We start from the raw sequence: 14,008 nt of genomic DNA, 5'->3' as shown, positions 1-14,008 counted from the left end.
ATGGGCATTGAATTTAACATTTACATTTGCCAAATTTCCATGAACAATTCCAATTATTTGATCTATTGGATCATCAGTAATTCTTTTATCACATATTGCTAAGCTTATTGGTGAATTAATTCCTTTCATATATGTAGATTTGATTAAGACTTGTATAGTGCTAATATGAATCCATCCAATTTTAGATCTTTTTTGTTGATCCTTAATTTTCTCAATCTGTTTACTCAATTCTTCATCATTTATCAAAGCTATTTCGAGTTCTCCATTGGCGGATTTTATCTTTATAGGGGCTTCAAGTTGAATTTTTCCGTAGTATATTATATTTTTTCTATTAAAAATTTCTTTTAAAGGATTTTGTTTATTAAAATTTTCATTTGATTTGAGATTTAATTCTGTTTTTAGAACAGCCTGTTTTTCATTATCTAATAAAGCAGATAATTTATAATAGTCAGATTCCTCCGTTAGTTCTAAACTTTCTAAATAATTCATAACTAAGAGATTAGGATAAAGGCGTACCTTTCTGGAGAAAAACTTCTTTTATTTAGAATATTTTACATAAGATGATTTTATCTCCAGAGGGGAGATTATAGATACTAACTCCAGAGGGGAGTTTAGAACTATTTTTCCCTAAAGGGAATTCTTTTTCAGATCATAGAATCGCCTCGGCAGCTTCCTCCTTGCTCTCCTAGCATTTGAGTACTCTTTGCCTCCTGCTTTCTATTTTCTGATACCTCTACAATTGCCTAAGCAACCTATTTATAATGGTTGGGTCTGATGGACAATTCCCATCCTTACCCTTCTTATGACGTCATTGCTTACGTCATTGTTTATTATCTTGCACCAGCTACATTGTTGGTGCTCTATGACCTAAGCGCTTATGTCACTATGCAATAATGTTGAGAGATGCTTCAGATGTGCTGTCTTCCTCTTTCATTATGTGGCCTTCAGATGTGTTGTCTTCTTCCTTTATCATGTGGGTTGATTCCGTTTTATTATTGCTTTCTTCAGATAACTCTGAGACGCATAGCTGGCACTTGTGGTCTTCTCTGTCTTTTATCAAATAGCAGAGATTCCTCTTTATCCCTTCAGGGAGCTTTTCTAAGAGTCCAGATAAGTTGTAGAATGCTGATTCAAATTCCACTAAGAGTCTCATCTCTCTTTCTTCAATTTCATTCCTTTTACTAGACACAAGCAAAGTATTTCTGCTTTTATAATTAATTCTTGTGTGAGATTCCCTTGTTATCTTTTGAGTTCTTTCGAAGACCCTTGCTAGTGTGCTGGCTAGCCTTCCTTCATGACTGTAGATTGTTAAATCTTGAACTTGATCAATTGGTTGAAAATTTCCTGGGAAGACGGACATGAATATTACTTGGTGTGCTGGAACCAAGCATTCTTCTTCTTCATTAAAAATAGGCTGACTGTTCGTAAATTTTAGGGATATATCCCTTGGATTTACGTTGTCAATCATATTTTTAAATCTCTTCACTGCATCAACGAATCCTGCAGGAAACTCACTAATAATTTTTAGATCATTAAAAATTAAAATTGTATCAATTAATCCATACTGGAAAAACTGATAGGTGTCCGATGGGGATGCATCTGGAAATATAACCAGCTTTGTTAGCTGTTCTTTGGCAATAGGATAATATCCCAAAATTGCTCTTTTTTCTTCAGTCCAGTTCAGGACTATATTAAGGGTTTCTCTGAGATTTGATCTACAGACCCTTTTCTTTTCTTTGATTTCAGCCCTTGTAGGAATGTTTCTTATTATCCCTGTTCTCTGGGTTTGAATTGGAGCTTTATCTGCTCTTTTTAGGGTTTGCTCTGGATGAAGAGCTTCATATTCTCTGAAAGATTCCTTTGCTTCTTCCAGTGTTAAAAACCCTCCTTTATGAATTATCCTTGATTGATGTGTAAATGGTGCTGCTTTTTCCCAGGCATCATATACTCCTTTCATGGGGCCATTATAAATTACATAATATTTTTTATCTTGGGTGGATTTTTTGATAATTTCAGCAATTGTTTTATTTTCTGGAATTTTTTCACCTGATTTGTCCACCACGCTTAGCTGGCTGAGCTCTGATGGTTTTGGTTGTTGTGTTGATTTCATTGCTTCGATGGCCTTCTTGAGGGATTGGATCTGTGTCCTTATTTGCTGACAATGCTTGCATTTTTCGAGTTCTTGTTCGTATTTCTGAATTTCTTGATCTAATGCGTTGTAGACGAACTCCATTCTCTTGTTAATGTATCTACAATAACATTTTTGTCACCTTTAATATATTCAATTTTTATTGGATATTGTAACAAAAATAATTGCCATCTTACCAATCGTCCATGATTATAATCAACTTTTAAATTATATCGTATGAAACCTGTTAGGTAACTTGAATCTGTCCTTAATGTAAATTCTCTGGGTAGTAAATCAATTTTCCATTTCTTAAGAGATTTAATTGCTGCTAGAGTTTCCTTTTCATGAGTAGTATATCTCTGTTCTGTTGGAGTAAAAGTCCCTGAAATATACCTGCAAAGTAATTCCTTTGGGGAATATTTAGAATCTAGTGATTCTTTTTCTTGTTCCAAACTTTTTATAGCCTTCTTAGCTTTTAGACATCCCGACCAGGTTATGTCTGAAGCATCTGTTTCTACTATTAAGTAGTCATTTTCTTCTGGAATATAAAGTTCTGGAAGTTTTTCACATAGTTCTTTAATCCTTTGAATTTGCATACTATCTTTTTCCTCCCATTTCCATTCTTTTTTAGTACTTATTTTTGGAAATAAGCTTTTAGTGTATTCTGTTATATTCTTTAAAAATCCTTGATCAGAAATATAATTTATACACCCTAAAAATCTCTGTAATTGTTTTCTATCTTCTATTTTATTAGGAAATAAATTTACCTTTTCTAGGACATTTGGCTGTAGTTTTAGCCTTCCTTGAGTGGATAGAATTAATCCAAGAAACTCTATTTCTTGTTTTGCTATTCTTGCTTTCTTTCTGCTAAGAACTAATCCTTTATTTTTACATCTTTCTAACACTATTAATAATTTTTGAAGATGATCTTCTTTATCCTGTTTTGTAAAAATTAGTATATCATCAATGTACACTAAAACAAATTCATTTAACTCTTTTAGATTTTCTTCCATAAATCTTTGATAAATACCTGGGGCTTGTTTTAATCCGAATGGTAATACATTCCATTCATAGAGCAATACACTTGTTGATTCTTTTGTTGGGCAAGTAAAAGCAGTTAATTTCTTTGTTTCTTCGTCTAAACGAAGTTGCCAATATCCTGATTTTGCATCAAGAGATGAAAACCAAGTTGCTCCTTTGATTTTTTCTAAAATAGAATCTTTTCTTGGAAGTTTATGAGCATCACCAATAGTTGCTTCATTCATCTTCTTATAGTTAATAACCATTCTTCGTTTTCCCCTTTTAATTTCATTATTGTTTTCGACATAAAAAGCTGGAGCCGCATGAGGACTTTTACTTGTTCTTATAATTCCTTTTTCCAAAAGATCTTTACATTCTAATGAAAACTCTTCTCTATCTCTTGCGGAATAAGGAATTTTATTTGGAACATTTATCTCTTTTGTAGGATCTTTTAATTTAATACTTACTAATTCGTTATTTGTATTTTTAATATCTAAAGGATTTTCAGCACAGATTTCATCCAAAAATTCTTCTATCTTTATTTCAAGATTATTTTTTGGGATATTTATCTGAAAGTATAAATTTAAATAACATGTCTCTAATATAGAAAATATTTTAAATTTTAAGATCTTATCTATAGTAGTAGTTGGTATTTTTATACGTTTTGATTTTTGATTTATTGAAGAATCGTGTGGAGCTTTTAGAACTATATATGTTAATTCTTGAATGAATGGATGATATAACTTTAAAAAGTTATTTCCTATGATAAAATCCATTCCAGAATCTAACATATATATAGATGGAACAATGAACTTATAATTTTGAATAAAAATTTCAACCATTTCTGCTTTTTGGTCAATTTTATATATTGATTTGTCAGCTATTCTAACTCTTAATGGTTTCTTTAATTTTTTCCAATCAAGTTTTATATTTGAACTAGCAAAGCATTGTGTTGCTCCAGAATCTATGAAAGCATTTATAAACTTTTCTGTTATTTTTATAGTAATAAATGTGGCATTATTACTCAGTCTCTGAATCTGTTTCCGAGACATATTCAAAAATATAGTCTAAGTTATCATCAGACTCCTCTAAGGGTTCCATGAAACAAGACTTAGCAATTTCTATTTGTTTAGTAAGATCCTTTTTATCCTTCTTTTTCGGGCACTCATTTGCATAGTGTCCTTCTTCTTGGCAATACCAACACTTGCAATTTTCTTTTTTATTTGGGCAATAGTTACTTTTTTGTCTTTTGTTTTTATTGTTATCTCTCCTTCTAAAATACCTCTTTTTTCTCCAGTTTGGATAGTATTTTCTTTTTCTAAATTGATATTTTCTTTTTCTTTGAAAATTTTTATTAAGACCATATTTTTGAGGTATCTCTTCATTATCCTGACAGCAAATTCTAATTATATTTGCAAATCTTTTTTGAGTTGCTTCTTGCATACACCGTTCTTTTATTTCCTCTCTTATTGCAGAGGTTGCCCCACCAAAATTATTTTCAATTGTTCCTCTATTTATTTCTCTTATAAATCTTCCCATTATAAACTCATTAGCAGGATATGGAAGTTTTGTTATATACATACTAAGATAATGATTTTTATCTTCTTCTTTTAATTTGTAATAATGTATTCTATATTCACATATGTAAGACTCCACATTACATAAATCATATATCTGAATATTAGCTAAATGGTTTTTTGCTTCTTGATATTCTTTATTATAGACTTCTTGTTTATGATCTATAATATTTTTTTCCAAAAAATTCTTTATATAGAATCATCATTATATATAATATCTTATCATAAGCTGTTGTTTTTGTTGCTAATTCTTCTATTATTTGGTTTTCTATTGATGTCATATAATCTCTTATAGTTCCTTTAGTATGAAACCCTATGTAATTCCAAATGTCTCTTCCAGACAATTCACTAAGTTTTGGGTTGGTAAAGGCTTCTAATAAAAAGGAATTTAACCAGTTTTCGAAAATTTCTTTTTCATTCTTTTTACAGTCTAAATCGAGCATTCTATCTCCTTCCATTTCCTGGATTTTAGGAACATATTTTGATGGTATTTTTGTATATTTTGAATCTTTGTTTATAAATCCCTTTTTAAAAGCATAATTATCAAAACTTGTTTCCCATTTAAATTGAGATTGATTGTCCTTAGATGTTCCAGCTTCATTTTTTACTTGTATTGGAATTGCTGGTTCTTCGTCACTTGAATAATCTAGGATATGTTCTTCATTTTCTATATTTTCAGGATTTAATTCTTCTTCTATTTGGAATCCCTGTTCCATAATATTATTTTCTTGAGCCATTTTTAATTGTTTAAAAAGCATTGTAACTTCTTCTAATTTTTCTTCAATATTCATAATTTTAGTGGTGGTTTTACTTTTAAATCTGTTATGTTGATTATATTTTGAAATTTTTCTTCTTTGGGATTCTCTTTTTCCTTATTTCTCTGAAATTTTATGGATACTAAAATTTCTTCAAGCATGTCTACTATAGAATTTAATTGTGGGTTAAAGGTATGATAAAGATGTGGTGAATCATTTCCATGGTAACATTTTTTAGAAATTCCGTGTGAAAAATAAGTTTTTTCAGGTTTTTGAAGTCCTTCAATAAAACTTATAGTAAAATAAAGATTTTGAGAGAAATCATTTTGTATTGATTTTAAGAATTCGGTGTCATTACAGTTAACATTAGTTAAAATCATTAATTTTTGATCTATTAATTTTGATAACTTAATTATTTCTTCTCTTAAATCTTCTAATTTACTTTTTTCCATTAAGTGACGCTTTTCTTTGTGAAGAGTTACGGTTTTAAATAAAAAGTGTGGCTTTAGAATGTGTGGTTTAGATTTTGCCACGTAGACAAATCTTTAAATCTGTACAGATTTAGATCTGTACCATATAATTTTCCTTCGGTAAATAATGCTACGTTCGCTTCACATGCAGACATCCTGCTAAAACTTAGTTAGGTAAATTTCTTTGAAAAAATATTTGTATTTTTTAAAAATATAAATATTTTGTTTTATATTTAATAAATAAAAAAATTATGTATTTATATTTATAATTTTTAAAAGTTAAGATTATTCTTAAAAATATTTAAAAGAAAGTTAAAAAAATTGATTTGTTTTTATTAAAATTAAAAAAATTAATTTTTATATTAATATTTAGTATAATATTTTAAATTTTATAAATTATTTATTAAATATATTTGTTGTTATTTATATTTATTAAAAATTATTTTTAAAAAATTATTTTTTATAAATTATTTTTAAAATATAAAAATTTTATTAAATTAAATCTAAATATGTGGCTAATTTAACTGGGACCGACCAATTGAAAATAAGTGGACAAAATTATATTGGACTTCACACTACATTTTAATTAAATTATGTTTTGGACCACTTAATAATTAACTGATGAACATTTGAAAAATTAGAAAATAAAATGAATCACAATTAAATTGAGTTGATCTAGTAATTAGTTTATTAATTTATTTAAATAAATATTAAAATTTAAATTTTATTTTATATATGTAATAATAAATTAATTAATAAATAAATTATTAAATAAAATTTTATTTCATAATAAATTAATTTTTAATTTATTGAATTGGAGATATTATAAAAAAAAGGGACCGCTAAAATCAACTCTTAGGCTTCGAGAAATGACGTGTGTACCTTTCTTTGTGGATTGTGACCACTAGCCCAATCAAAACATTTCGCACAAGCATGTTGTGGGGCTGGACTCTGGAGCGTTGACCCTAACAAATATCAGTTTAAATTTTACTCAATACAACTAACGTAAGTTTGGCACATATCTACGAGGGTATGTGTTTTTTAATCATTTTTTTAAAATTTGATATTTATTGAGGATAAAAATAAAGCTTATGTATAAAGGTGATAATATGTACTCTATCTGCGGGTATCCAATCCGACTCCATTCGATTCGATCGAGTAGGGTTGTCAATTCGATCTATAGCAGATAGGGTAGGATACAGGTAGGGTTCTCGTGCGGGTCGGATAGGGTGCGAGCAGTGGCGGAACTTGAAACAAAATTTTGGGGGGCCAGATAGAAAATAATTGTCAAAATATTTTTGATATAGACCCCATTTAAGATAAGTTTGTCTAATCTCATCTCTCTAGTTTGGGTGATATTGCCAAATTTAAAGCCGTTTTTCAAGATTTCGTTTCAAAAAGTTAAGGTTAAAGTCATCATATGTAACTTTTTGAACTTTTGAAGGTTATATCTCACTTTCTTCGTGATTCATTAAAGTAGAAGAACTATCTATAGATGTTGATATTGTAAAAGTGATATGTTCTCCTTCTTAATATTAGCATTCTCTTAAAAAATGTATCAATTCTTTGATTTTTCATTATTATTTTATATAAAAATTTGAATATATATCCTCTAAAATATGTAAAGAAGAAGTTAGAAGGACAAATATTAAAATTTATAATATTTATTAATTTTTTATCAATTTATACAAATATAATAATATTAATACTTATTGAATATTCTAATATTTTTTATCATATAAAAATTAAATTAAATAAATAGTAAAATATAAAATAATATTAAATAAATAAATAAATAATATCTAATTTTTTATATTTGAACTTAAAGATAGAGAGAATGTTGTTTATTAAACTTATTAGATACTTTAAGTCATAGTAAAGTATTTAAGTCAATTGAACTATTTTTTATCTTTTGAAGAAGTACTACTAAGTTTTTTATAAAAAGTTTGGGGGGTCATGGCCCCCTTTGTCTGAACTAAGCTCCGCCACTGGGTGCGGGTTGAGCCTCAACCCTACTCGACCAACCCGCACTCTATATATGTTTATGTTATATACTTATATAAAAATATATTTTAAGTGGATGTTGAATCAAAGACCTCTCGCTAAATACAAAAGATCCTTAACTATTAAAAGAAAATCATTAATTGATAATTTAATATTTTTTTTTTACATAAAAATCAGTTATATTTTAAATTATCATCAAGTTATATAATAATGTTGTATATTTTTTTGTAACTCGCGTGTAGGGTCGGGTACCCGCGGATTAAGAGCGGGTAGGGTTAGAGTTGGGATATTCTCAACCCGCGGATAAAATAGAGTAGGATTGAGTTTATATAAAAATTTCAACCCATGAATAAGATTAGAGTTGGATCCAAACTCTACTCTACTATATTCATTGCCACCCCTACTTTTTTATTTAGAAAGATCATCATTTTATCGTTGCAGTACCTGATGAATACTCTGATGTAAATAAAAAAAAAAAAAAATTCTACTCAATACATACAATAATTATTGACCAATAACAAAAATACAACTTAAATCATAAAAAATAACAAAAATTTAGCCAATTTTTTATTTTACATCAAAATGTTGATTACTAAAAGTATGTTAAATTTGCGTTTTTATTATTAAAAATTTGTAAAGAGAAACAAGTAAAAATAATCATTTTTTTATAAAATTTTAAAATAAAAAATATTAAAAACAAAACAAAAATAAAAATACAAGCTAAACCCATGCTAATATTCTGCATTTGCTAATAACATAACTAGAAATTTTGACAATAATTTTATTATTTTAGATTGCATTTGATTTTAAATACGGAATAAAATAAATTACTGAGACCAAAATATAAAAAATAAAAATATAAAAATTAATATTTTTATATTTTATTTAATAATAAACTAAATATAAAAATTAAAATTATGAGAATTTAATTTATTTATATTTTTATATAATAAAAATTAAAAAATTACTGCTCCTACGACACGACATTCAAATCACTATAAATAGAAACCACTTATCCACCCTTCTTTTTATCCTAACTCTTTCTTAACTTCTCTGGCAATACCATGACTTCACTATCATCGTCTCCCTCTTTAGTCTTTACAGTCCAAAGGCGCCAACCGGAGCTGGTGGCTCCGGCTACGCCCACTCCCCACGAAGTTAAACTATTATCTGACATAGATGATCAAGAAGGGTTGCGTTTCCAAATTCCATTCTTTCATATTTATCAGCACAAGCCATCTATGGAAGGAAAAGACCCAGTTAGGGTTATAAGAGATGCACTCTCGAGAACACTTGTGTTTTACTACCCATTTGCCGGCAGGATCAAGGAAGGTCATGGCCGCAAGTTGATGGTGGATTGTACGGGGGAGGGTGTCTTGTTTATTGAGGCAGATGCTGACGTAACACTTGATCAACTTCGTGGCTCTCTTCAACCTCCATTTCCATGCTCCCAAGAACTCCTTTATAATGTTCCAGGCTGCGATGGAATTGTCAACTGCCCCCTTCTACTCATACAGGTTCAAAAAATTAAGAGAAAATTATCCTTTTGAGATGTTAAAATGATACTCCTTTCCCCTCTATTTATAAAATGTACATTTTTCTCTTTTATAACTTTTAGAAAACATCCTCTCTAATTTATTTTAAATTTTTTGTGTTAACCTTAACTAAGGTTGACTTTATCAATTTTTCAACAAAAATAAATTATTTTTTACAAAAATATCCTTTAGCAAAAATTTTATTTTTTTATCATTAAATTTTGATTACTAAAATTTCTTTTAATAAATTATTTTTTTATTAATTAAATTATATTTTTACCAAAATATTTATAAAAAAAATTAATAATTAAATTATTTTTTTTAAGATATCCTTCAATAATTTTTTAATTATTAAATTATGATTTTACTAAAATTTTTGTTAACATTTTTTTATAATTTATTATTAATTTTTTAATATCAATGTATATTATTTTAACATTAAATAAAAAATTTTTACCATTGTTAATATGTACAACAATTAATATATATTGATATTAATATTGAAAAATTAATAGTAAAATATAAAAAAAATGTTAACAAAAATTTTGGTAAAATCATAATTTAATAATTATAAAATGATTGAAGGGTATCTTAAAAAAAATAATTTAATTATTAAATTTTTTTAAAAATATTGTGATATAAATATAATTTAATCAATAAAAAAATAATTTATTAAAAGATATTTTGGTAAGCAAAGTTTAATGACAAAAAATAAAATTTTTATTAAAGGGTATTTTTGTAAAAAATAATTTATTTTTTCTTGAAAGTTGGATAAAGTTAACATTAATTAACACAAAAAATTTAAAATGGATTAAAGAAAAGGTTTTTAAAAGTTATAAAGAAGGGGAATGCCTATTTTATAAATATAGAGAAAAAGAGTATTATTTTAACATCTGGCAGGGAAGAAGAGTGAAATTTAGGCCATTCTTGTTTGATAATACGAGGGGTTGCATCCCAAATAATTAACGGCTCGCAATAATTAATTAGATTTGGATGCTCTTAATTTTAAATTTTATTTTAAAGAATAAAATATAATTTTTATAATTTATTTTATAAATAAAATTAAAAAATTATTTGAGAATAAATGATTATATTTTATTTTTTTAATAAAAATTTAAAATTTAGAGAATTTAAATTATAGTTAATTATTTTTTTCTATGTAATCTTACTCAAATTAAAAATTAATTTTTGGTAATAAGTTTTAACTTTTTTTTTAATTTTAATACTTATATTATATTTATAATATAATGAATTGATCGAATAATTAGTTTACTTATCTGTTTAAATAAATATTAAAATTTTATTAATTAATAATAAATTTTTAATTAAAATTTTATAATAGATTAATTTTTTATATGTAAGTGTTAGAAAACAATATAAAAATAAAAAACTAAAATCTATCTTCTTATACCTCATTGCAGTGGACCAACCACCCTTCAAATAACGATCGTCCATCATTAACAGTCATCTTAAATTTTATATTCTAAAATTTAAATATTATATTTTAATATTAAATTTTAAATTATAAATTCTAAAATTTTTTAAAAGTGTGAAAATAAAAGTGATTTTGATAATAAAAAAATAAGTTACTTAATGGTAATTAATCCAAAAGTTGGTTCCTATATATTTTCAAAAATACATATTTTGCGTACTTTCTTAAATTAAAAGACGTCGACGTATACTTAGCTATGAAAACAAAATATTTCTTCTATTTTAAAATTAGTGTTTTATTTTAAATTTTTTGGACCAATATAAGATGTCTATTTACTATTTAGGAAAATTACGTGAGAGGAATGTTATATATATAATATATACTACCTTTATATCTACATTGCTTAGTGTAATTTTTAGTTTTAATATTAAAATTAAATAATTGATAAAAATTATGAAAATTAAAATAGTTTTACCTTTTATATATACTCCAGATGAAACATTTACAGAAAAAAGTGTACACAAAATTTATACAGATATCATTTTTAATATATGAAAATAATTTTTTTTTATCCAACAATACTCTTATATTAAGCGAACGTGTCCGATGTATGTTGAGATTGAATAATTAAAAAAGTTTTTTTCTATAAAAAAGAGAAAATGTAAAAAAAAAAATGTTACGATGAATAATTATACATTCAAATAAAATTAAGATATTTATAAATATTTGTTTAATTTTAGTGCACATTTGATTTTAGACCCTTACTATAAAATAGATAGCTATGGGGTATATTGTTAATTGTTAAAAATCCTTACTTATAGTCATAGAGCTAAGTAAATCTAATAAATAGTATCATTTATACTTAATTTTGAACCTCATTTAAAGAGAAACACTGCCAAGGTTCCGATCATAGTAAAATAGGATTAAATCCTTCTAAAATAAAGTTGGTAGAATAAAAAAATGAGAGTATAATTATTTTTCATTAAAATTATAGGATTTATGGATAATAAAAATAATAAATTTACTAATACTTAACTTTTTTATTTTATTATTACTTTACACATTTTCTTAATTTAAAACATCCTTTTCCAACAATAGATATCAGTATTCAGTGCGTTATGTTTGGATAATCAAGTTAGCTAGTAGAAAAAGTTGGAATCACGAGGAGTAAAATAATTACCTTTCTCTTTAAAATATTAATTTAAAATTATTTTATTAAATTAATATTCATAATTTTATACGTAAAATATTTATAAATTATACATATATTTATTTATTTGATATTATATATTTATTATAACAATAATTAATAAATATAAAATAAGATAATCTTAAATTAATTTAGATTAATTTTTATAAAATACTTTTAAAATAAGTAATTTTAATATTTTTAATTATTATTTAATCAATATAAATATTAAATTATTATTTTATTAATTTATGTATATAAATTTTAAAAAATATAAATATAAATTATATTAATTAATGTATATAAATTATATTAATTTATGTATATAAAATTTTAATAAATATAAATATAAATTATATATTCATGTATAAAATCACCCAAAATTATATATTTGTGTATAAAATATTTATAAATATAAATACAAATTACTGCCAATTAAGTCAGTCGAACAATTTGTTTTGTTTTTGACAGGTGACACGCTTTAAGTGCGGCGGTTTCGTTTTTGCCATACGCGTGAATCACACGATGGTGGATGCAACTGGTCTAGTACAATTTGTGAGTGCTTTAACCGAAATGGCTCAAGGTGCTCATCAACCTTCCATTCTGCCTGTATGGCAAAGGGAGCTCCTGCTTGCAAGAGACCCACCACAAATCACATGCAACCATCGTGAATATGAGCAAGTTCCAAATACCAAAGAAGGGACCATCATTTCTTATGAGAACGATATGGTTCAACGCTCCTTTTTCTTTGGACCAACTGAAATAGCTTTCCTTCGTCGTTTGGTTCCACGTCACCTTGGTCAATGCACTCGATTTGAGCTTATAACTGCATGCTTATGGCGTTGCCGTACAAAAGCATTGCAACTTGCGCCAGAAGATGATGTTCGCATGATGTGCATCGTGAATGCACGCGCTAGGTTTAACCCTATTATACCCCTTGGTTATTACGGAAACGTTTTTGTTTATCCAGCAGCAGTTGCTAGTGTAGGGAAGCTTTGTGAAAATCCATTTGGTTATGCCGTAGAGTTAATAAAGAAAGTCAAAGCTGAGGTGACAGAAGAGTACGTGCGTTCAGTGGCAGATCTAATGGTTATAAAAGGACGACCCTTATTTACAACCGTAGGATCTTGCATCGTGTCAAACTTGACACGTTTTGGGTTAAGAGAAGCGGATTTTGGATGGGGCAAAGCATTATATGCTGGTGTGTCTCAAGGTGGAGTTGGGCCGGCTTTTCATGGAGTAAGTTTTTTTATGGATTATGAAAATGAAAAAGGAGAAGAAGGTGTATTATTTCCAATTTACTTGCCTTCCAAAGCTATGGAGAGATTTGAGAAAGAGTTGGGTGATTTGTTTAGTGGAGACCTTAAGAGCACCTTTAGTATTTAATTTTAGTTTAATTTATTTTGAGTTTTATAAATGGTCACATAAATATTTATAAAATTATATATTATTTAATATTTAATATAAAATTTGTCATTCTAATGCTAATTTTATTTTAATTTATTAATAATATTATAATATTTATTTAATAAATTTAATGAATATATAAATAATTGCATTATATTAATCTTTTTTTCAAAATGTATAATATCGTTAATTCAGTTACTATAAAAAAAAATGATATCAAAAAATATCCTATTAAAATTGCTCTCATAGCTAATAATAATCAATCTACAAAAAAAATTCTAACGTCCATGACTTCTAAACAATGAAAAACTCGTTAACTTAAATAATTACGGTCCAGTTTATGAAGTGTACCATCCTCCAGTCAAATATGTTCCATCATAAGAGTTAAACTGTTAGGTATTGCGTTCATATATAAGTCTATTCCTCCTAGTCAGGGGCGAAGCTTCCTATTGTTATGGGGAGGCAGTGCCCCCTAAAAAGAAAAATTCTTT

General features: G+C 26.6%; 2 protein-coding genes across 2 annotated transcripts; one reads left to right on the top strand and one right to left on the bottom strand.

Annotated features, from left to right (window-relative positions):
* Positions 1-883: 883 nt before the first annotated feature.
* LOC148554709 (uncharacterized) lies at positions 884-2,233 on the bottom strand. The gene has a single exon (XM_088489355.1). It carries the CDS (start codon positions 2,231-2,233, stop codon positions 884-886), a length of 1,350 nt encoding a protein of 449 aa, XP_088345481.1.
* A 6,751-nt stretch (positions 2,234-8,984) lies between these two features.
* LOC148554708 (benzyl alcohol O-benzoyltransferase-like) lies at positions 8,985-13,566 on the top strand. Its single transcript, XM_088491837.1, has 2 exons — positions 8,985-9,471; positions 12,582-13,566. The coding sequence occupies exons 1-2, from the start codon at positions 9,019-9,021 to the stop codon at positions 13,494-13,496; spliced, it is 1,368 nt and encodes a 455-aa protein (XP_088347963.1). The 5' UTR covers positions 8,985-9,018; the 3' UTR covers positions 13,497-13,566.
* The last annotated feature ends 442 nt before the right edge of the window (positions 13,567-14,008 follow it).

The sequence above is a fragment of the Arachis ipaensis genome, chromosome B6 (genome assembly GCF_059453495.1).
Source record: "Arachis ipaensis isolate K30076 ecotype BB chromosome B6, ASM5945349v1, whole genome shotgun sequence".
In the NCBI taxonomy this organism is placed as follows: Eukaryota; Viridiplantae; Streptophyta; class Magnoliopsida; order Fabales; family Fabaceae; genus Arachis; species Arachis ipaensis.
This window is presented reverse-complemented; position numbering and strand designations above follow the sequence as displayed.

Coding starts and splice junctions, on each gene's coding strand:
- LOC148554709 (XM_088489355.1), bottom strand. CDS start 2,233: ATGGAGTTCGTCTACAACGCATTAGATCAAGAAATTCAGAAATACGAA.
- LOC148554708 (XM_088491837.1), top strand. CDS start 9,019: ATGACTTCACTATCATCGTCTCCCTCTTTAGTCTTTACAGTCCAAAGG. Junction 9,472..12,581: donor GCCCCCTTCTACTCATACAG/GTTCAAAAAATT, acceptor TGTTTTTGACAG/GTGACACGCTTTAAGTGCGG.